Below are 23811 nucleotides of genomic sequence, written 5' to 3'. Positions count from 1 at the left end.
CTAAACACATAAAATACAATTTTGTAGAAAAGAGTATGCCAATCTCTATAAAGAAGAAAACAGTTTACCACAGAAGTTGTAAATATAACATACAGATTACCTATTTAAGGGGGACAACTGAAACAATCATCTTGTCTTTAAACCCCTAACTACAAACTCAATTAAATGAGTTGTAACTGTAGAAAGTACAATACAAGGATGCTGCCTGAATGCCCCTATTAGATTCCACACTACAGGCTGGGCAGATTTATAGGTAGAATATGAAGCTTGCTGCCAAGTGTTAAAGATATAACCTCAAGTGTCACTAAACTACTGCATGAACCTGGGTCAGTTAATTCTACTCTGTGGGTGTGTTTTTATAGAATACAAGAATCATCATTTGAAAAGACCCTTAAGATCATCGAGTTCAAACATTAACCTAATAATATCAAGTTCACCCCTAAACCATGTCCCTAAGGGCCATGTCTATATGTCTTTCGAACACTTCCAGGGATGGTGACTTGACCACTTCCCTGCACAGGATGTTCCAATGCTTGACACCTGTTTTGGACATGAAATGTTTGCAACACACAACCGAAAGCTCCTCTGGTGCAACCTGAGGCTGTTTCTTCTTGTCCTGTCACATGTTACTTGGGAGAAGAGACCAACCCCCATCTCACTACAACCTCTTTTCACATCATTGCAGAGAGTGGTAAGGGCTCCCCTTCAGCCTCCATTTCTCCAGACTCAACACCCCCAGTTCCCTCAGCCACTCCTCATCACACTTGTGCTCCAGACCCTCCACCAGCTTTGTGGCCCTTCTCTGGACCTGCTCCAGCACCTCAATGTCTCGCTTGTAGTGAGCGGCCCAGCACTGAACGCAGGATTCAAGGTGCTGCCTCACCAATGCTGAGTGCAGGGGGATGATCACTGCCCTGGCCCTTCCGACCACACTATTGCTGACAAAGGCCAGGATGCCACTGGCCTTCTTGGCTGCCTGGGCACAAACTGGCTCATTTTCAGCTCCTTCAATCAGCACCCCCAAGCTCTTTTCTGCCAAGCAGCTTTCCAGCCACTCTTCCCTAAGCCTGGGGAGTTGCATGGGGTTGTTGTGTTCCCTAAGCCTGGAGTGTTGCATGGTGTTGCAGGACCTGGCACTTTGCCTTGCTGAACCTCATACAATTGGCCTCAGCCCATCAATCCAGCCTGTTCAGATCCCTCTGCACAGCCTTCCTATCCTCCAGCAGATCCACTCTAACTGACAAAGACACCAAACAGAACCGGCCCCAGTACTGACCTCTGGGGAACACAACTTGTGATTGGCCACCACCTGTATTTAACTCCATTCACCACCACTTTTTGGGCTTCTCATACAGTTTTTTATGCAGTGAAAAGTACACCCATCCAAGCCATGAGCAGCCAGTTTCCCCAGGAGATGCTGTGGGAAATGGCATCAAAGGCTTTACTGAAGTCCAGGTAAAAACCACCCACAGCCCTTCCCTCATCCACTAAACAGGTCATGTTGTCATAGAAGGAGATAAAGTTAGCCTTTCATGAGCCCATGCTGACTGGGCCTGATCACCTGGCGGTCCTGAATGTGCCATGTGATGGTACTCAGGGTGATCTGCTCCATGATCTTCCCCAACACTGAGGTCAGACTGACAGGCCTGCAGTTCCTCAGATACTCTTTCTGGCCCTTCTTTTACATGGGCATCCTATTTGCTAGCCTTCAGTCACTGGGGCCTTCCTGGTTAGCCAGGACTGCTGATAAATTATGGAAAGTGTCTGGGTGAGCAATTCCACCAGCTCCCTGAGTCCCCCACCCGGATCCCATCCAGTCTCATAGAAATGTGTGTCTAAATGGTAAGCAGGTTGCTCATCATTTCCCCTTGGATTATGGGGGCTTCGTTCTGCTCCCCTTATGATGTCTTTCAGCTCACTGAGGCTAAGTGCCCAAAAGAAAAATAAATCTTCTCTATCAACACCTTTCTAGAAAGATATTATTTTACTACTGAATATAAGCTTTGACCCATACTGAGCTCTCCAAGTGTTAACATCAGTATCACTACTGGTAAAAGTGAGACAAAGGGACACAAAAATCACAAAATGGAATATAGAAACCTTTATCATTAGTTTTAAGTAATGTTAAGTTTGATGGCTTTGTAACAGTAGCAATGGAAAATTACTGAGGTGCATGATACATAGAGGAAAAAAAAAAAACAGAGTACAGCTAGAGAACATACTGAGAATTCTCACAAGATAAATCGTTATAGTTGGCCTAGTTTTAAGAAAAACAGTCTAGAAGAACACAGGACACAGGGATAAGGGGTACCTGGGAACTGCAGGTGTCCAGGATGGGCTACAGTTAAACCAACTGATAAGTAGGAGGACAGGAGGATTATTATGTCTCTGGTGCTAACGAACCAGTTAAACTGGTATGAGCATCTACTGGGCGTGCTTCAAAGGCTGCCAGAAGTTATGAAGATTGTTGGAAGAAGTAAACGACCCTCAGAGACCACCACCACAATTCTGTACGCATGCGGGGAACTCTCTGGAAAATGATGTAATCCATACGTAGCCTCATGGATATGTATGTATGCACACGGACTATATAAGGATGGCTTGTGTAGCAACACGGGGACACACGTTAGGAGTTATCCCCTGTGTCTCCTGGCACCGCAATAAAGAATACCTGCTCGTCAGCTTGGAAACTTTGTTGGCAAGTTTGTTCCTGGAGTTTTCTCCTAATCAAAAGAAAATACTTCCCAAAGAGCTAAGAGATTCCTGAGACATGGCTGTCTTAAAATCTTTTAGCATACTGGCAAGGCTAAGTGCAGTACGAAACATCTTAAGAAACAATGGTTTTCAGCTCTGCCACTGCTATTCTTCCTTTTAATAGACTGTAAACATTTGCCATGATACAAAATGGGATTTATAGCCTACTCTTCCTTCCACAATTTTAGTAATTTTTTCCTTGTACAACACCACATTCTTGTTACAAACATTTCTGCCTGTTAATGCACATATAAGCTGCCATTATACGAACTCTTTGCAGAACCATAAGAGACACAATTTGAGGACAAAGGGGGTTTTTGGTTCCCCCCCATCCCCTTTTTTTTTGAGGACAGTACAAACCCAAAGAGAGGTCAATGGAATTTTGTCTTAAGCATAGCAGTTCCTGTTGTGCAGAATCAAAAAGAAGAGAAAAAACCCCAAACATTAATCACAGAAACTTTCTAGCACTGAAAAATAACCAATCATCTATGGATGTACATTGTAGAGATTAGTAAAACGAAGCACACATTAGCTTACTTTATTTCGGGAGTAATGATTTCTGCTGCTAAACTGTCTGAAGGCTCTTGTCTTTCCAGAGGCATCAGTCCTGGTTAGGAAAGTAAAAAAATTAGCGAGAAGACCAGTAACTTCTTTTAAAAGACCAGAAGCAGACATTTTTCTACAAGTTTACAGTTTTAGAGTAATGCTAGACAGTGGAAAATGACACAAAGTCAGGCTGCAGCAAGACAGATAGACAACCACTATTTCATTAGAAGAATAATCATTACTGTCTTCTTTCATCCTGATAAAATAATTTTGTGGATTTTTTGCCCATTAGCTTATTTAAGAACTACAAAGCTGTGCAACATTACACATAACAATAAACTGCAACACATGAAACTTCATACACAAGAGAGAGAATTTATGATGTGTTTAAAGAAAATTATGTAACTGCACAGAAATCAGAAATATATTTCAAAATGGATTTCTCCACTGGGGAGGAGACCAAAATTTCTCATTGACTGAAACAACATTTAAAGTTTTCAAATGCTCATAAAGTTATTCACAACTCAAGCAGCTTTTCACTGCTCAACAAAAGCACATTCAGTACTCTCCACGGTACTTTAGAAAAGATGCACTTAATCTCCTTATTTGTCCTTTACCTGTAGTGGTGAGTTGACCTTCCTGAGCTTGGACACATCTAAGCTCTTCAATAGTTTCTTTCAAAGAATCCCTTTCTGTTCTTAATCTCTGAATAATTCAAAAGAGAATGAGTATCAATCTTAGCACTACAAATCCATTTTTAACAGTACACAAGTTACCAAAAGGCATAGCATGTAACACTTTAAAACAAATCTATTGCAACTGTAGAGACAATTTTCAAATTAAGGCATCTCTGTATTTCATAACAGAAAAAAAACATAAAAATTATATACTCCATAAGAATGCTGTTTGTTTGGGTTTTTTTTGAGAAAGGTTGTGCTCTGTATTAAGCTTGTGGAGGTAAGGATATCAGTGTATAAGCTTAGAAAATAAAGATATGAGTGATACAAATTTCTGGTACCAGGTTGTAAGTAGTATCTACTGGGGCCATTGTCCTTTTCCCTTTATCGGATTTTACCTGACCAAGAAACAAAGGTTTAACCAGGAGTGAAACAAAAAGCAGGTGAGTACACAGTCAACATAACAAACAAACTGCATTAACTTCATTTTGTTTGTCTTTCTACAGTGAAAGTGTAAGCAGCATTTCCCTATCCCCTTCCTCCTGTGTGTCAACTGGCCTCATAATTCACCAGCCATCTTAGCTATGGAAGACAACTAGTTACTTGAAGCTCCACCAGAAGAGAACTGGAGAACAGAGCTTGACCACCTTGGGGTCTAGACAGATGGGCTTTTCAATAGCATCAGGTAAATACTCCATCAATTTGTCACAAATTTCCTTTTAGCAAAAGAAGTTGAGAATCTACAGGTAGTAGTTTTTTGCCAAAACTAAAAAATTACAGGAGAAAATGGCAACTACAGAGGCACTGAAGTTGCTCCAAAAATTCTGCTCAAAATTTACACTCCAGAACCAGACATGTCCAGTACTACTAAAAGGTCCAGGGCAGACCTCATGTCTGTGTAGATATGGAGTTGTGTCAGCTGACAGCTCCTTGCATTGCATCCTATTAACAGTTTGATTTTGCTGTATTTTATACTTAAGCCCAAATGGATCTGCGACTTGGAATCACAGCCAAAGGACATTTCGGTGAAGTGTGAGACAGACTCCTGCAAGGTAAACTCTGGTGCAACTGTCAGAACAATCTGAATAAAGTGCACATTCTGTTAGCACTGAGAGTCATTTCACAAACCCCACAGGTGAATTTTTTTCCATAAATACTACAGAAGAAAAGCCACATAGACACATGCTCTAAATCGGCTGCTGATAGCAAGAATTCCACAGTCCGCTAGTCTATCAGAGAACACCAATAAAATGCTAGAATATTTTAATGGATAGAAAAAGCTCTAGGCTTCTTTTGTACACTGCAGACAAAGTCAACTCATCAAATTATCTTAGTACTTCTCATACAACACACCACAGAGATAAAATTCCAAGCCACATAGCTGAAGATAGTGAACTCTGCCACAACGTAAAGGGGAAAAAATAAATTTCAGCAACTGCTGGCAAAATGTAACTGACAAGATACCACTACATAGCTTGTGACCTGTAGTGGACAACCTTACTGATACCTATGTGACAACAGAGAACAGAGAGTAGGGAACATAGGTAGTGAATCACTAATTCAAATGTTGAGAGAATTCAGCTATAATCTACTTCTCACAGGTGCATATCCATTCAAAAGAATGCATTAAAAAACAACATCCACTCCTAAAAATGCTATTCATTAGGGGTAAAATGGAAAATCGTATGACAATGGCCTGCAATTCAGATCCTTTGTGCAAGATGAAATGGTCCACCAAGCGATGGATAAGCCACAGAAAAATCCTTACCATTGTCAAACATAACAAAACTGGTAAAACAATTTAAATAAAGAGCAGGAAAGAAAGCCAAAGCACAGTACAAATACAGTTACTATAGGCATTCCAATCTGAACTGAAGGGCAGATGGAGGTGATACCAAGGACAGGTGTCCACAACAGCTTGAGAATTTAACAAGAATACGAAAATCAAAAAGCTACGAACAGAAAATAACTGAAAACTTTCAGTTCAATTGCTATGAAAGTGAAGGGGCTGGAAATTTTTGAAAGAACTGGACAGGAAATATGGCCACTGAGGGAAAAGCCTACAGAGCTTCTGACTGATGGACAGATGGACTTACATTTAAAACAAGGCAACTCAACTGCTAACTCAAAGTGCAGGCCTTGGTTTGAGGCAGTTTGAGGCACTTGCATATACATTAATAAAGAAGCTGAAATAAGCTGGTGAGAAACAATAGTGTGCAAGAGAAGTCTGAAGGATCAGTCTTGGCAAGAGGACACAGCAATTAATTGTAGAATCTCTATTAGCAAATGACAGAGAAGAAGAAATAGACTGGTATCCACCCTGTGCGTTCCATGTTGGTAGTACAAGACAGATCAGCAACGAGCTGTCGTAAGGGCAAGACTGCCACAGATGACATGTCCCTTTACATGACTCCTAAGCCTTTTGCTGCAATAGTCACGACTCCACAAAGAGAAGCATGCTGATGTACCTCTCAAAGAATGCTTTAGAAATATGCAACAGAAGTTTAGTTCTACCATGATACTGCAGAAACCCTACTTTAAACAGATTTTCAAAATGCATTACAATTACCCTCAGTGTTCATTAACTTCCTCATGGTAATGTTCAAGAAACAACTCCAGACCCCAAATATGAAGGCTGTTCCTCTTAAAAATCTGTGCATAAGGTTTTGTACAGTCATGTTACTCCATGCTGTACAGTTCTTAGGTTTTAAAAGGATCTTGTACACAAACATTAGAAAACTTTAACTTAAGACTTCCTAATTTAGAAAGCTAGCTGTAAATAGCTAACTGTAATTACACATCTGTGTTATAAAGGACACAAAGTTGGTATCGCTACTACCAAAAAAAATAACACCTTGGCACTTACATCTTTTTCTTTTTGGAGGCTGTCTACTTTTTCTTTCAGTCGTTTGCATTCATAATCTAATTTATCAGCTTTCTTGGATTCTTCAGATAACCTGTTCTGTAGTTCAACTGCCTGTGAGAACAAGAATCAATAATTTGTCTACAAATATTAATATCAGAACAAAATACAGAAGACAAAGTAGCCAATTACCATGCACCACAAGTCATGTTGTAAACAACTGAAATAGTTAACCTATAGAACATACTAAAAACTCCTTTTATCATGTGTTTCTGTGTTCAGCAAAACCACCAGCATTCAAATATTAGGTCTTAGCACAAGCAAAAGAAGCAAAAGCTGTGAACTGTTTTCAGTACATCTAAATCCAAGAATTTAAGTCCAAGCATGTTTTACTGAAAAAAATACATAGTTCTATGGATCAAAGAGCTTAGGAAAAGTAGAAAAGTCCTCCTGCATTCTGAGAAGCCCAGAAGAAAGAAAAACATTCTGAAGGAAGAAAATTATCTACAGCTTTTCTTAACTCTGTTTCACAAGCCTCACTCAGAATTCAGCCACCAGTTTGCACCATCAGGTATCATTTCTTAATCTGGGATGTGTTTAATAATTTTTAATACACTAGTATAAAGATTCAGCCATAGGCTTATAAACAGTTTTCTTTACTTCAGAAGGAAATATTGCTAACAATATCACATTTATTCTTTTAACTACAGATCAGTAAAGAGCTTTTAAAATTAAATGAGCAGAAATCTGAAAACTGAGCTGAAACGATCACTGAATAAGAGGCATGTCAGTAAAGTCTTGCCTTTTTGAAACTCTCAGCTTCTACTATCAAAGGTTCATTCCTAGCACATTAGTAAAGCTCATAATGCAGAGAGCATGGAAAGAAGTAAGCTGAATAAAGACTACCTGAAAACACAAAACCTGAATGAAGACTCAGCTGGAGAAGTACAGCTGCTTCTGAAGCAAATCAAAAGAAGGCTTTTCCATGGCTTTTAGATACAGAGAAAGTAATTATCTTAAATTGTGAAGCAAAGCAGTAGCTATACCTACACTAAGACTGCCTAGTGGTTCTCATTATCTTTTATTTTCAATGTGTATACCTACTGCAAAATAACTACTAACTCTAAAAATCTGCATGATCTTAAGTCTCAGAGAAGGACTGCTACTGTTCTTCAATTAAAGGCTGCAAAAAAAAGCACAGACCTGCCATTTCTGAGATTATGAGGTTAAAAAAAATATAGCTATCAAATATTAGATATGAAAATATTTTGTTTCTCAGATGTGACATCCATCACTGAGGCTATCAGTAACTACAAATGCATTAGTGTTTGCAATCACTCATGCTATGGTGATGGTATGCAGAAAAACAGAGCAGGAAATAAACTGTCTGGAATCAGGACTTGTGAGCATATAGAGATATACAGCTACATGATAATGAAGAAGACTAAAAAAAACCAACAAAAATGAACTGCCATCACATTTACTGAGCATTATCTGACATGTGGAATGAATAAAGCAGGAATCTGGCAGCAAAGAAAAGCAAGACATACTGTTAAAAATTTATCAGAATGCACATGCACAAAGGGGCTGAATTAATATTACAAAAAAAAAAAAAATCCTGGGATCTTCATATTCAGTTCTCCATCCTGCAATAAAAAGTTTCTAAGAAAATACTTGTACTTGCTTTAGAACAGTGAACAAAACCTCTCAAATCAAATAAATGCTACTACATCTCCCAGCACCAACAACCTCATCTCACAGAAACTGCTGGTGGGGTGAAGATGTGATTCCCATGAAGACTGCTCCAAGAGTTTGAACCAAGCACTTTCCTCTGTACAGCACTGAGCTTTTACGCCAACGAAGTAAATCCTTTGATGGCATCATCATGAGTGGGGCTGGATCCTTCGCACACCAGACAAGATACATTCCACAACAAGGGCACACTCGTGCCCAGCAGTGACTTAACACCAAAGTCCTTACATCTGGCTTAATTCTTATAACACAGTTTAGGAATCCCAGAAATTAATTTTATGATTCACAGGAGGTGTCAAGGACAAGATCTCCAGCCTTACAAACACTGAAGGCAAAGACAGTGTGTTGATTTTGAGGCACTGTGGTTAGGTAAAGAAAACTGTCATCTGCCACAAGACACCTCAGGGCTTGCTGCAGTCTCAGCCAGCAGAACAGTTTTATGTAAATCAACAGCTCCTCAGACATTAAATCCTACCTAATAAACAGAGAATGATCAAGAAAAGGAGGAATATTTTTGCAGCACAAATGATGGGACTTCCCATTCCAAAATCCTTATTGTTGGTGAACTATGGATGACCAGATGCAGATGTCAAGGTTACACGACTGTTTCACACGCTTAGCTGTTCAATGGAGCAAAATACTTGTTGCCAGCAAACATGATACTAGTCATATGTGAAAGGCAATTGCTTTCTACATTTACTTTTCCCTTTCATTGTCAGTTATTTCTGCATTTTTCTTGACCAAGTTGTTTTTTCTGGTGGAATAATTTCAACTGTTACAATTAGTCTGGAGGTGCCAAAGCTAATAGTCTTAATTAAAATGCCCAGATGCAAGAAAAAAAGCTACTGAGTCTTCGGGACACATTGCCGCTGCTCCTGGCCCTGTACTGTTATTAGTGGTTATCCCTGTATTCTTATTCTGCTGTAAGCTGACATACAGGGACCCCTGTAACACAACCATTCATGCACCACTCTGCCTGGCCCTGTAACAAGAATCCCAGAATGATGCCATGTCAATGTAGCATAGAAGCAGAGAGTAGATTAAGCACACCTTTCACCTTTACAGAAAAAGGATCACGTGGTACTTTGACAAGCAGAAGTATAAACAGATGCTATTCAGAGAGCATGCTGGTGGCACATGTTGTACTCTAATGGGTGCATATAAACAACAGGGATGATATGCATCCTTCTCTCTTCTTTACTGGACAAACTCAGACAAAACTGGAACCTCAAAAAGATATTACTTAGCTACAAGAATAACTTACCTCATCTGTTGTGTGTTCCTCACTGCTGGAAGTTTGTAAGTGAAAATTGGACACTTTTTCTGAAAGAGGGGTCTCTAATTCAAGCTTTGCTACTGAATACGAATTAGGACTAATTTGAGCAAAACACATCTGTTAATTTTTTAAAAGTAAGAAATACTGCTTATTGGCAAACTAATGTAAACCTGAAATAATGACAGTAATTGCAAAAAAGCAGGACAAAGGTAATACCTACAAAAAAAAAAATGGAAGTCTTCTAAACACAAGGGCTGTTTGTTCATAATTTCTTTCTTACTTTGAGGTATTAGCCATGTTATGATAGGAAAGTATTGAACAATACAGAGAACTGTTGCATTGACAATGTCTGTTCTCACCTGTCTTTTGTATGTTTCCAGCTGACTACGTGCTGCATTGGCCTTCCTTAGTTCTTCTTCCAGGCTCACAGTATTTTGCATGTACATTGTATTCTTCTCTTCTAAGAGTTTTACTTGCCGTCGCAGATCACCCAGATCTTCCAATTTCTTTTTGTATGACTCTACCTGGCTTTCTAACTTGGCTACTTTATCAGAAGAATGCCTGCAGAGACAGATTTTTATTAAATTTGTACTCTGAAAACTGACGAATTAAATGTCCTGAAGCTTCCTCATACTTTGCCTTAATGCAGAACACATCCTGAGACGTCACAGCAAGAAGAAAGCAACCATATCCTCCTGTTACTAATGTTTATACTTTTAAATTGCCTGCTCCCCTCCCATAGATACTTGTCAACTCAAACAGCTATTGATAGGGATACTTTCAGACACTATCACTCACAGATAGCTTTGGTAGAAAGCTGCTGGTGAATTAGATAAGGCAATATTAAAATATGCCTTGCTAGACTTGCCAGAAAGAGTGATACAGGTAGGTAATGGATAATTGTTCTGAATAACCCATGGCAGCATGATGTCACTACTTAAAAATGTTTCATAGTTCCACAGTTAAGGGCATCAAATCATTTCAACTTGGGTTCTAAACACAAGTGGCAAAGAGAGCTTTAACAGATACTGCTTATACTAACACTACATGATGAACCGAATGCGCCACCCAATGTCCAAATAATGCAAACCCAGGAACGAAAAGGGTGAGAGCAGATGCCCAAGTCATGATGAAGGGGAGCAGAGCACCTCAAAAGACCAGTGAGTGACTTCTTGTGACAACATTACGTAGGATTGCTAAATTAACAGTTTATTGATTAGGTAGATAACAACTAATTTACTTCAGTGGAATTGTGCGGTGGTATAGGTAATTAACTAGAGGATCCAAAATAGCTTTGGCATTGAGAAAACGTTTATATTTAATACTAAAATTATTTAAACAAGAACTAATGAAGACTAAGTACATATGATTTATATAGATTAAAAGTTAGTTAAATAAAAAAAAAGAAAAACTTAATGGAACAGAGCTTACCTTAGCACATCTATCTCATCCTTCAAAGACTGAGCCTCCTCTGCCAATGTAGTAAGCTCTTCTGTTTGTTGCCTCAATTCAGCAATTTCTTTTTCTAGTTCTTCGCAGCGTATTCGATAGTCATCTTTGGCAGCTTCTAATCTGTAGAAATTAAGTAAAACAGAAAATTTCTCAGCTTCAGCCAGTTACCATTCCTCATCATCCTCTCCAAAAAACACATGAAGTGTCCTTCTGGTGCAGTGAAGGAGAACAGCAACCCAATATGCTTATTCAAAAACGTAGATCCAGACTGACTTTTTTGATGCTTCAAAGTTGATAGCAGTATTTCTATGGGGAAGATCAGAAGGAAATGTATATTGTCAGAAATACAAATCCTGAGTTTTTTCTGTCAAAGTGATTGTTCACAACAGAGCTCAAGCAAAAATTCCCACGTTTTTTATCTTGAAGCATAGAAAGTTTTAACATGAAACCTTTATCCTAAGATTTTGTTTAGCTCTTCAAATCCTACACGCCTTCAGCAATATTAACCCAATTATCCGATGTTTTAAATACTGTAGAGCTCTCATCAAGGTGGTTTTATTTATCTACTTTCTTACTTAAAAGCACATGTGCATGCCCAGTACCTCTGAAGAACCAAGTCATACATTTAGTTATCTAGTTAGCATGTAAACAACTCAGACCAAAGATTCTTAACTACTTACATACGGCATACACAGGCAAAGCTGCATTTAAATGTCAGTGAACAAAGGGCGTAACTAAGAAAAACTTCAACAAAGCATTTTGAACCAATGTTAAGAGGACACAATCTGGAACATGAAGTCTTACTGTGATTTTTATCTGGAATGAAGATAAAACACATCCAGAAAAGGAGGTATGGGCATAAAATAAAAAAAAAAAAATTATCCATTAATTCAAGCAGATTCAAAAAGAATCTACAAGAATGAAGACAACAGATAGTCATCTAAAGGTCATGGGTCATCTAAAGAAATAGATCATCTAAACCATACACAATAAAGACTTGCATTGTAATAGACCAGAACTGTCAAAGGACATAAAGAGACAAGACTGGGAGAAAAACTGTTATATCACACTAGGCATCAGTTATGCTGTACAAATGTCCTGTTTCGTCAGGCAGAGCTGGAGAAGGAATACATATAAATTGCCATTAGAAACCCACATGCTAGGAAGGCAGGGGAAGGAGGTAAAGGAGTTTGAAAAATGAATCTCACGTGTGAAAAGGGTTTAGAAAGATCTTCACTACCTGAAACTAGAGTAGCAGGCAGTGCAGATACTGGATGTGGGGAGAAAACATCTTCAAACTGCAACTGATAACAAACTCAGGTTGAAACCATTCCAGAGCATGGGGATGAATAAGGAGAGATAAAAGGGGACACTAGAGACACATGAGTACATATTCCTTTACATGGTAGATGTATAGAAAGAAGAAAACCAGGTACTAATTGCTGTGAAAGAGGAATACTGAGCATTTTTCAAGAAACTGAAGGAAGACAGTGTGCCTGAGTCCCCAGGAAAAAAGAGGCCTAGCAAGACTAAGTGGAAAAAAGTAAAACAGGGAAAAAAAGAAAAAAAATTAAAAAGACGTAAGAATTAGCAAAGGGCAACCAGAAGAGGACAAAGAGAAGAAAAACTGGCAATACAAATATGATTTCATTCACAAAGGATAGTGAAAGTACAGCAAAAAGAATGAAAAGAAGATGATGAAGTGGACCAGCTTTATCTTAGCAGAACAGGTTTACACAGCCTGAAGGCAACAGTTAAAAGGACCAGGAAGGATGTTTAAACAAGAACTGTATTTCCAAGTGTTAAGGAAATGCAAATGAAGAGCAGAGCTCACTTGCAGATAATCCCCATTTTTCAGATATTAAACAATTTGTTTTCAAACTCAAAGGAAGACACACTTTACTGTATAACAATACCACCTGTAGTACTGCCCAAAGCAAACTTTTATGTAAGAATTCCTACACCTTAAAAATACAATCAGAATAATTTACATAGAGGAAAGCATGCTACTCATTCTCACTGTTCCTGAAAAACATGAGTGAAATGATTGCACACAATTCAAAACAACTTCAAAAGGTAGAGAGTGACATGTATACAGCATTTCAGCATTAAGAAATCACACATTTTTTTTTTTTATACTGGAGCCTGTAAAGAGGTAAATCTTAACATGTACATAATTGTAAAAACTTTACTACTGTGATTACACCACTTATTACATTAATTCAGAATTGCCAGGAGAAACAGAAGTATATAAATCATGCCCGTTGCCAGCTACAATCCAACCAAGCATAGCTTTTCTACCTGAATGTTTCTTCCTGGAGTTGTTCTAGTTGAGTCTGCAGCTGCAGATGCCTACGACCTGCAGGGCTGTTGGGATCTTCAATAGAATCAGACTGATTTAAACGTTCCATCAAAATCTGGTTCTCAGCAAGCAAACTGCTCTTCTCCTCCTGGAGAGCTGCAACCTATTGTAGAAAAAGCATAAACTGGAATAACTGAGCTATCCAGTTACAGAGAACAATTTTTTTTTGTTTGTGCATAACAAAGTATCAAAACAACCCACAAATGGAAAATCATAGGCTTCAGTAATCACACTTCCCAAGAATATACTGTAACATTAATAGGTATTCAACTGCTATGTGATGTGACACAGAAAACGCAACTACTCTTAACTATTTCACAGAAGCCTCTAAAGAAAATGTCTCAGCATACAAGGGAGCTTCATTATAATAAAGTCTGCATTCTTTCCCAACAAACAAATAAAACTAGCTCTCCACAGCAAGGCTTTTGAAACTAATTTCCAAGAGAAACAATGCCTGTTAATCACAAAGAATATTCAACTCTGCATACTCAAGGTATGGCTTTGCCCTTTCAGGATTAATTAATTAATCTATTTAAAAAAACCAAAACAGTGGTCCTTTGCAAGCAGCCCTGAAACAGGAACACAGTCCCAAAGAAGATGAATCGTGTTTTCACCAACACTGCAAGACCAGGAAGTACTGCGAAGAACCCAGAGTGCTGCAACTCAAGCAACAGCTGAACACGGGTTCATGTGTTATTAAATAGTACAGCGTTAACATGGAGGAGGAAGAGGGGAAGAGAGGGACTGCAAACATCCTGACAGAAGGAAAAACTTCAATAAAAGCTTGAATCATCAGATACACCAAAATCAACCATGACACACACATCAACTTTGTCAATTCTAACAGCTACTGAACAGCTTGACAAAAGCCTGAAGGATATTCCAAAGTAGGGTTACAATGGCAGAGCCTTTCAGGGCTCCCACTTTACACTCTTCATGTCTTCTGAATGAGGTACACCTGATTTACACTAAAGCTTTGTCTACATCCATAGACAGTGACAGACTACAATAACTTCTGATTGTGATTTAACATTTAGCTGTAACTGTTACAGCAGCATAACCGCAATTAGTTCTCTAAAGCATGAGCTGAACCACCCAACCCAACCCCTTCCTAACTGAATGAAAAAAAGGTTTGTCAGTATGAATCACCTTAATACTGGCAACCCTGTATCACGGTAACAAAACAATGAAATTCTCTTTGTCAGCACAAGTAAAGCAACATAATTACTGTGCCATTTTCATTTCCCTTTAAAAATTATTGTTTCTACATTACACTTCTTGCTTTCATCTGCCTAAAAATTACACATCTCTTTCCCACTTCAAAATCAACATGTACAGTATAGCAAACTTACCTGCATATCTAACTCATGACATCTCTGGGCAATTTCTTCTTTTGTTAATAGTGCTTCATTTAATTCTTCTGTAGTTTTCTTCAGCTATCATAAACAACAAACATTTATACTTCATCACTCTCTGTGACGTGGATAAAAAATATTCTGAACTATCTGGCTATCAAATTATTTTTGTATTTAGGTAATATATTAACTTTTTGAAAACTGAGGCAATTTCATTCTTAGAAAGGAACAAAAAAAGCAGGTACAATTACTCTTTAGTTTGTGTGACAGTAAAAAGTAAACATACTTAAAAGTAATTATTTGGTCTTAGAAAAATACATTAGAATTATAACATCTATTCTACAAATTGAGTCAAAAAGCCCTGAAGAACTTGTGTCTGAATACCTCATCAATTCTGTACAGTGAAAAAACTGTCTATACCACTTTTCTTTACGAATGCAAAGACTGCACAATTTGTTTTCAATCTACATTTCAAATACAAAAAGGACTGCAAGGTGGAATACAGAGGGTGGACAAATAGGGTAAAATTTCTGGTCACTGGAAGCTACACTTACTGAACAACAGGAACACAATTAATATGGCAAGGGAGAATCCTATCCTTCTTAAAAAGGGCACTGAATCTTTCAACCAGTGGGCAATAGTCAAATGCTTTTCTTCAAAGGTTTTATGTTTAAAGACACATGTCTTGCAAGTCTGCATATGAATGCAGTTAATAAAAACAAAATAGCTAAAAGAAAATTCAACTGATAAAACATGTGCATACATATTCTGTATATAGAGCTATACCATTATCTATGTTGAATTTTAGATGGCCTTTCTCAACCAGAATAATGGCATCTTATTTTTTCAAGTTTATTTCTCAAAGGTGTGTTGACACAGAAAAATTAATTCCATCTGTCAGAATTTACATACTTCTGCAGAAAACACATGATGGAGGAACACATAGAACACCACTGTACAGTACTACTTCACAATTAGAAAAAAAATTGAGAAAGTAGGACAGTGTTACCATGGGTTAAGCTAGTAAAGAAAACAGTTTATTTTGCATATTCTTTAGATATATCACACAGACAAAGATTCTCTCCAAAAACTTCTCTCACATATTGCAGGAGTTCCCAGGAGTGCTTTAAGGATTTTTGAGCCACATCTATGTGTTGGTGGGTTTTTTTGTTGTTGTTGTTGTTTTGGGTGGGGTATTTTGTGTGTTTGGGGGTTTTTGTTTGGTTTTGGGTTGGGCTATTTGTTTTGTTTTGTTTCTTTTAACAAACTTTAGAAGTAGGAATTAGAAAAAAAAGCTATATTCAAATACTAATTTTTTTCTTTTTTTTTTTATTCCCTTTTTTTCTCAATACCCAAAGATAGGGACTGGTCTGCAGTTTTGCAATATTATGTCATACAGCTAAACTTGTTTTCCAAATTGAGCTTTTCTCTCCTTATACACAAAATGGTTAAGCACAATTTATAAATGGTTAAACACAATTTATAAAGCAAGAGGACTTGAAATACTGAAATTTAGTTTTCTAATTCTTGTTTGAATTTCCCACAATTAAAGAAAAAAGACTTATTAATAAAGCAAAGCCGCTAGCCACTGATGTGCTATGACTGAAGGAAAATAAAACATCTAGTCTTAGATACCTGCCGATCAAGGTCAACGTAAGCATCATTTCCAACAGAGACTGGAGACTCTTTACTCATCAACTGCAATTAGATTACACGGGATTAGAAAAAGCAAGGATTTATTTTTACCTTAAAAGTCAAGCTACAATGAAAGAAGCTGATTTTAACTTTTGGGAGCTTCAATATGACTTCATTCAGAAGTTTATGACTTCATTTTAATATGACATTCAGCAACGATTACACAAAGAAATCTTAAGAACTTATAATATTTAAAGCACTATAAAAGAAATCTTTCATCATCTCTTTTTCTTCAGACAACACACATTGTTTATTTATAATGAAACCTATAATACACTCTGCTAAACATTTTACGGAAGTGGCATTTGAATGATGGTAGTATCAACACACCACGCAAGACCTGCCTTTAATTGTTCTCTGCCAGCAGTTTTCATTTTTTGATTACCTGTAAGTCCACATCAGCTTCTTTACTTATGCAGCTGAAATTGGCGACCTACTTATCTCAGCTAATTGTGTAAAACAAAGATGATTAAAATTCCTGCTCTGGAGTTGTCTGCAATTTGCAAATTTAAAAAGAAAGTCCTTAGCGTGTATTCCTGAAGTAAATATTACTATTCCTTTTACACTAACCTATTTGATTGCAGGAATAGCTGGCAGTAATTTTAGTCTAGCAAACATTACTTTCAGCCACGACTTTTAAAAAACAAACAAAAGCCTCAGATATTGACTGATAACACTTGCTCAAAGAGAAAAGGCTGATAAGCAAGTTTTAGTTCAGTAACCCACCAAAAGGCTACAGAGGTAGTTAGAAGTTAAATGTAACAAGTTGTAGATCAAAGACCTCCTCCCAGCCACTTCCAGAAAATATAGTAGCATTATTATTTAAAGTTGTAAGACACAAAAAGCAGTCTTCCAAATAAGAAATATGTTGTAACTAACTAAAAAGGCAGCATTACAAAACCACTCTGATGGTTTCTGTCATCCTATCCAAAGACAAAATGCTCTATGAGCTCTCCAGTGACGCGACTCATGACAGTTACAATCAAGAAGGCCCTATTCTAACTAAAATCAGGATAAAAATTCTTTCCTAAGACCTCCACTCCAGTCTGGTTACTTTGGTCAGACAGGGCTTCCTTTATTTCTTCCAGGAATCAGTGCTTTTGCATTACTTTTTACTGGCAAAGTTCCTCAGACATGCAGCAGAGAGCTTTCATTTCTTCTCCATCCTTTCTGTTTATACCACTGTGTAGAAGAGAAAACCTGTTTGACATTTACATCACTCAAATATTTATCCACTAATGTTTCTCTCCCTTTCTCTATCTCCTTAGCTGGGATTTAGCTGTATGCAACTTTCTTAAATTCACCTGGATGTCGTCAGGAGTACTTCTCAGATCCTGATGTTTGTTGCTAACTGAAGTCCTCCCACTTTGTCTACATCTTTACAATACCAAACTACACTGAAATGAAGCATTCCGTGAAGCCCTGATTCTCTGTAACAGTAATAAGAAAACTAACCTCAGAAATGCTCCCTGAAAACACATCTTTTCTCATTACCATACACAGTGGTTACAAACTTGTATTTAATTTAGGGCCATGTTTTCTAAGCTGATTTATCAATTTGCCATCCAAACCAAGAATGTCCAATCCCTCTCTGCTCTGTAATGTCTGTACATACACCATTTTAATATTACTGTTCAAATGCTTTTCCAGGTGACTAAAGAGGATATCCCTACCAACCTAATACTGAACACTTGTCCCTACTATATATCCCACAATACCATTCACAAAAGCACTTCAGACACTATGTAAGTTGCATCCACTAAGCCAGACTTTAGAGACGGCAGGTCCCAGGCGGCAGGGGTGTTCAACAATATACCGTTGACAGCCACCAAGCCTTTGTGGCCATAACACAACTCCCTCTTCAGAAACTGAGCTTAACAGACCTGCCAAAAGGTACTGCAGGAGGCATACAAGAGGCTGAAAACCCACTAGAGGCCACTGTGGTGTTGCCGCTTTCTGAGGATTACCATAAAGAAAGCAGGATGAGGCAAATAATATAATCCCTTTATTCTTCAGCAGGTTTTGTCATCCCCCTCAAAAATTCCAATCCTTGAGAACCCTTGACAGAAATGTCCAGAAAAGAGGTCATTAGCTGGGAGAAGAATTAGGTGGGGGAGATACATGGTCTGGGTGTAGTGTGAATGTTACACAGAACTTGTGAATTTAACTGAATCAGGTGCATGAGGAATGTCATGGGAAGTATGCATGAGGCACTGAGAGAAAAAGCCACAGACTGACTCAATGCAACAAGAAGCATCTTGCAATCTCACGGCCTGTGAGATGGTGGAAATACTAAAGAAGAAATCCGTGGGATTGTGCTGTATCCAGTAGGATGATCAGACAAGGAAAAGGAACAAGATGAGTGCCAGATTACTCAGAAGTAATACAGGAATACAACTTCTGATAATTTAACAATAACCTGAAGCAAAGAAGTGGGGTGAAAAGGGAGAATATCAGGGTGAAGGACTGTCTCCATCTTTTCCCTACACATCTCCCCACATTCTGGAGAGGAAAATGGTATGGGTAAGCAAATGCCTGTGTTCTGCTTTCTCTCCTTCATTTACAAGCTCACATTCAGACAAATATTATTACCTGTCTTCACACGTACCTTTAATGGATGATGATGTGAAAAGATTTTACAAATGAATTGATTATAAAAAGAGAAATCAATAAAGTGCCTGCAAAATCAAGCAATTGCATTAGGCCTCTACAGGAGAACGACGAGTCTTTTTAAGCGCTCCCCACAGTGAAAGCAAGTGACTCGCATTTACTTCCTTATCTTTTTATGATTTGCATATTTAAATTAAGACTTAAAACAGCACAATTATTTGTTGAAATAATAAAATGTCATTTAAAATCAAAAGAGGTTTTTCTTGGTAAAGAGGTCAGTCTGGATTTTAAATAGTACAATAACCTGAACAACATGACAGTTTTTATAATTTTTTGTGTAATTCTGAGAATCAGTTGTTACTGCCTGTTAACCTTTACAACTATACATTTTCATGCCCATAGCTTTGGTATGATGTCTTACAAAATACTTGTAGATCTGCTAATTTTATATTATTAAAACCTTCACTTTTAACTGCTTTGCTTATGAAATGTGAACAAGTTGTGTTGTCATGGATACATAAAGATTAGAGAAGGGGTAAAACCATCCCAAAATCTGCATGCATGAATAACCTGAATTATGAATGCCTATTTTTTCTCCACATATGATTTGCATGATTTTGCAAATGCAGATGCACCACTTGGTTGATGTTAGAAATTCAAAACATTTGCTTTATTTGAAATACTTCTACAGTTGCTAATACTGTTCAAGCTCACGAAACTGCCCATGAAACAACGTCAAAATCCAGCTTCTGTGTTCAGAAGGTTGTTTTTGTTTTTTAAAACATCTTTTGATTTGTTTGCTTTTTAAGAGACAGGGCTATGTATGACACAGTGTATACCCTTTCATGCAGCTGGACATTCTTCTTCCTTCACTACTACTAACAGATCCATGGAAATATTATTCTATCATTTCCCGGTTATTCAAAAAAACACTTCCACTTCAGAGAAGATGAACATTTAAACAGTCATGACAATACGCAGTGAGGGGAAAAAAAAAAATCATAAAATTTCTACTTTGTGGAAGTAACATGGTATTAATCCAGACAGGAAGTACCTTTTGCTATGCGCTCCAGGCAAGTTTTGACCTTCAACAAAGGCAATTTCCCCAGCTACCACTTTCATCAATAATGAACTTGGCAACTCAAAGAAAAGACTTGGAAAAAATGACAGCAGAATTTGCCAAGGGTGTCAAAGAAAGGAAATAGCTAATAGCTAAAATAATTTCCATAAAAGCAGAAAGCTTTGGCTTTTAAAAACAAAATTATAAATTATGAAATTAAAAATTTGTTATACATAGTAATATATCCATTTCAAGTAATAATAGAGGATAGTGACATAAACAGAATACTGGAATATTCTACAGAACATACAACACAATACGTAATCTATAATTATGTAAACTTTTGTTGCAATATTTTTGATAGCTGTATCATTCTTGGTCTTCCTCTATCTTGTGCACAGCTTGCACTTAGAAATTCATACCTGCAGATTAGAAGAATCTAAGAATCTAGGTGTTGGCAACACACCAGATCAATTTGACTGTACTAGAAAAATAACACAAAAGCATTTTTCAATTTATAAAACTTTTATGGAGCATACGGTATGTTTTACTGCTAATATTTTAAAGATTAAAATCAGTGGAGAAAGGAAATGCTGAAGTCACAAGTTACGACAGAAACCAAAATAGCCAAATAAAATTTAAAACATAAAATGCTTCTCCTTCCATTTAAAAATCCAGCTTCTTCATGAAAAAAAACCCACAACAACCTAGAGAAAACGGGGCAGAGGCTTGTTCTACTGTACATCATGAAATACTTTCGTGAGTAAGATGATTCATGAAAACAAGAGAAGTATATAGAAGCATTTATATGTGCTTTGTTGAAACATAAAAATGAATTATGTAATACCTCAGTAAAGCTTAGAGGGGTCTTTTTACATACCTAATTTTGAAGAAAGAGTACCGGCATAACAACTGCTATGAAATGTTTGGATTAGGTGACATATCCACTTTTCAAATACGCACAGCTACTCTCTTGGGCACTGTATTTGGTGTCTCCTACATACTGCTTGGTCCGAGTTACTTGAACTCTGAGCTGCTCTGAGTCCAAGAAATAGAAAAACCTCCTTAAATGCAGTGAAGTTTCACCCCTCAAAATCACATACCGCAGGTACAGCTCTGATCTGAACTCTTACTAGAATAACATAATATCTCAAGTTGGAAGGGACCCATAAGGACCAGTGTAAAACTTCCTGCTTCTTGCAGGACTAACTTAAACTAAGGCATATGACTAAAAGCGTCATACATATGCTCCTTGAACTCCAACAAGCTTGTTGCCATGGTTCACTTCTCTGGGGAGCCTGTTTCAGTGACCAACCACCCTCCCACTGAGAAGCCTTTCAATCTAATGTTCAATCTGATCTTTCCCTGATGCAGCTTCATTCCATTTCCTTGTGTCCTGTTGCAACCATCACAGACAGATCAGCACCTCCCGACTCTACTGCCCCCCTTTGAGGAAGTTGAAGACTGCCATGAGATCACCCTTAGCCTTCTCTTACCCAAGCTGAACAAAAACAAGTGACCTCTGCTCCTCATAAGCCTCTGAAACCTTTCACTATCTTGGTCACTTCTCCCCTGGACACACTAATAGTTTGATGTCCTTCTCACATTGCGGTGCCCAAACCTGCACCCAGTACTCAAGCTGGGGATGCACCAGTGAAGTGTAGGACAGTCACTTCCCTCAATCAGCTAGCTATGCTGTGCTTGATGCACCCCAGGACCCAGTTGGCCTGTTTGGCTGCCAGGGCAGTGTTGACTTTAACTTGCCATTAACCCAACCCCCTGGATCTCTTTCTGCTGGGCTGCTCTCCAGCTTCTCATCCTCTGTATATACAAAGATTACCTCATCCCAAGTGGAGAATCCAGCACTTGTTCCTGTTAAATATCATACAGTGGTGATTGCTCAACTTCTGTGGCTATCTAGATCACTGTGTAAGGTAACTCTGCCCTTAAGGGAGCACACAGCTGCTTCTACGTTAGTATCATCAGCAAACTGCCTTAATTTGATTGTAAATTTGATACCTGTGTCCAGATTGTTTATAAAAACATTAAAAAGCAGTGACCCCTAAATCACCCCTGGGAAGCCACACTGCTGCTGGCCACCAGCCTCATGTAAACACCATTTACTATAGCTCTTTGAGCCCAGCTCACCAGTAAATTGCTCCCCCAATGCATTATGGACTCACGTAAACGTATGCTGGACATTCTGTCCAAAAGGATACTGTGACAGATAGTATCAAAAGCTTTGCTAAAATAAAAAAAAAACAAAAACAACCCACATCTGATGGCTGACCCTGTCAAAATAGGGTAAGTTAGCTAAGCAGAACTTTTCCCTCATGAACCCCTGTTGGCTAGGACTAAAGACTGGTTGTCTCCCTCATGTTTTTCAGTAACTCCCAGAATAACCTCCTCCATAATTTTGCCAGGCACTGGAGTGAGACAGGCCTATAATTACTAGGGTCTTCCTTCTTTTCCTTCTTGAAAACTGGGGCCTCTTCCAGCCTCCAGTTAACTGGGACCTCTGCAGACTTTCAAGATCACTGAAGATCCATCACCCTACAAGTTTCAGACACTTTCTGACCTCTTCATTAAACACACAAGATGCTCCTCATTTGGTCTGGAGTGCATTGGATTTCTAAGCAGCTTGGAAGGTAGCATTAAAATCATTCAGAACTACATCAGTACCTAAATAGTAAAAGCTTTTTGATTCACTGAGTTTCAAAAAATTCCAAAAATCTGTTTCAGATGAACATACCCCATCTTGATTTCTCCCCACTTCTCCCCACCTCTGAGAAAGGGCACAAACACTAAGCAAGTTCAATGCTTACCCATCAAATGCTGAAAATTCCGGGCTGCTTCAGATCTGGGTATTTTATCACATGAAGGAGATTTTTACCAGAAAAATAAACCAGGAGATTTTTACAGAAAGAGGAAGGATAAGAGGTTTTGTATTTTAAGACAGTACAGAAAAAAGTAATGCTGAAATCTGGGTTTAATAAAAGACTACATGATGAAAATCCACCACAGCATTGTAACAGTTAGGAAGAATGCTAAAGTAAAATATCCCAAAACCCAGGCAAACTGGTGCTTCCAGCACTGACTGGAAATATCTCTGCATAAGGATTCTTCCAATGCTCATTTCTAAAGTCCTCTCTCTCCAGTGTGACAGACAGCCATTCACACAGACCAGACGATGTACAACTGCAAGGATACAGCACTGGTCAAAGTGATAACAGGGTATGAGGTCCATGTAGGCTCATGGACACCTTTATGCCTGAATATAGAGTGAAAACGCTCTAGTGCTCAATGTAGAATTTAGTTTGTCATGTTCAGTTCCAGAAGAAACGGATTGCCATGGGTCTCCTCCTTTCCTTAAGCTACCTGCCTGCAGCAAACCTTCACCTATAAAAAC

General features: G+C 38.1%; 1 protein-coding gene across 4 annotated transcripts in view; it reads right to left on the bottom strand.

Annotated features, from left to right (window-relative positions):
- HOOK3 (hook microtubule tethering protein 3) overlaps positions 1-23811 on the bottom strand; it is a 90994-nt gene that overhangs the window by 25639 nt on the left and 41544 nt on the right. For 3 of the 4 annotated variants that reach the window (XM_061366088.1, XM_061366089.1, XM_061366091.1), the window contains exons 7-14: positions 16673-16735; positions 15035-15118; positions 13622-13785; positions 11300-11440; positions 10228-10429; positions 6844-6954; positions 3918-4005; positions 3292-3361 (exon numbers count right to left, since the gene is read on the bottom strand). In XM_061366088.1, coding sequence (XP_061222072.1) covers positions 3292-3361; positions 3918-4005; positions 6844-6954; positions 10228-10429; positions 11300-11440; positions 13622-13785; positions 15035-15118; positions 16673-16735 — 923 coding nt within the window. The remainder of the gene's footprint in view (positions 1-3291; positions 3362-3917; positions 4006-6843; positions 6955-10227; positions 10430-11299; positions 11441-13621; positions 13786-15034; positions 15119-16672; positions 16736-23811) is intronic. The other variant, XM_061366090.1, reaches the window with a different exon arrangement.

This window comes from Neopsephotus bourkii, unplaced genomic scaffold, assembly GCF_033783945.1.
Source record: "Neopsephotus bourkii isolate Nb327-2 ecotype Australia unplaced genomic scaffold, CSIRO-AGI_Nbou_v1 NB_1298, whole genome shotgun sequence".
NCBI classification, from domain to species: Eukaryota; Metazoa; Chordata; class Aves; order Psittaciformes; family Psittacidae; genus Neopsephotus; species Neopsephotus bourkii.
Note: the sequence above shows the minus strand (reverse complement) of the source record. Positions and strands in the feature narration are given on the sequence as shown.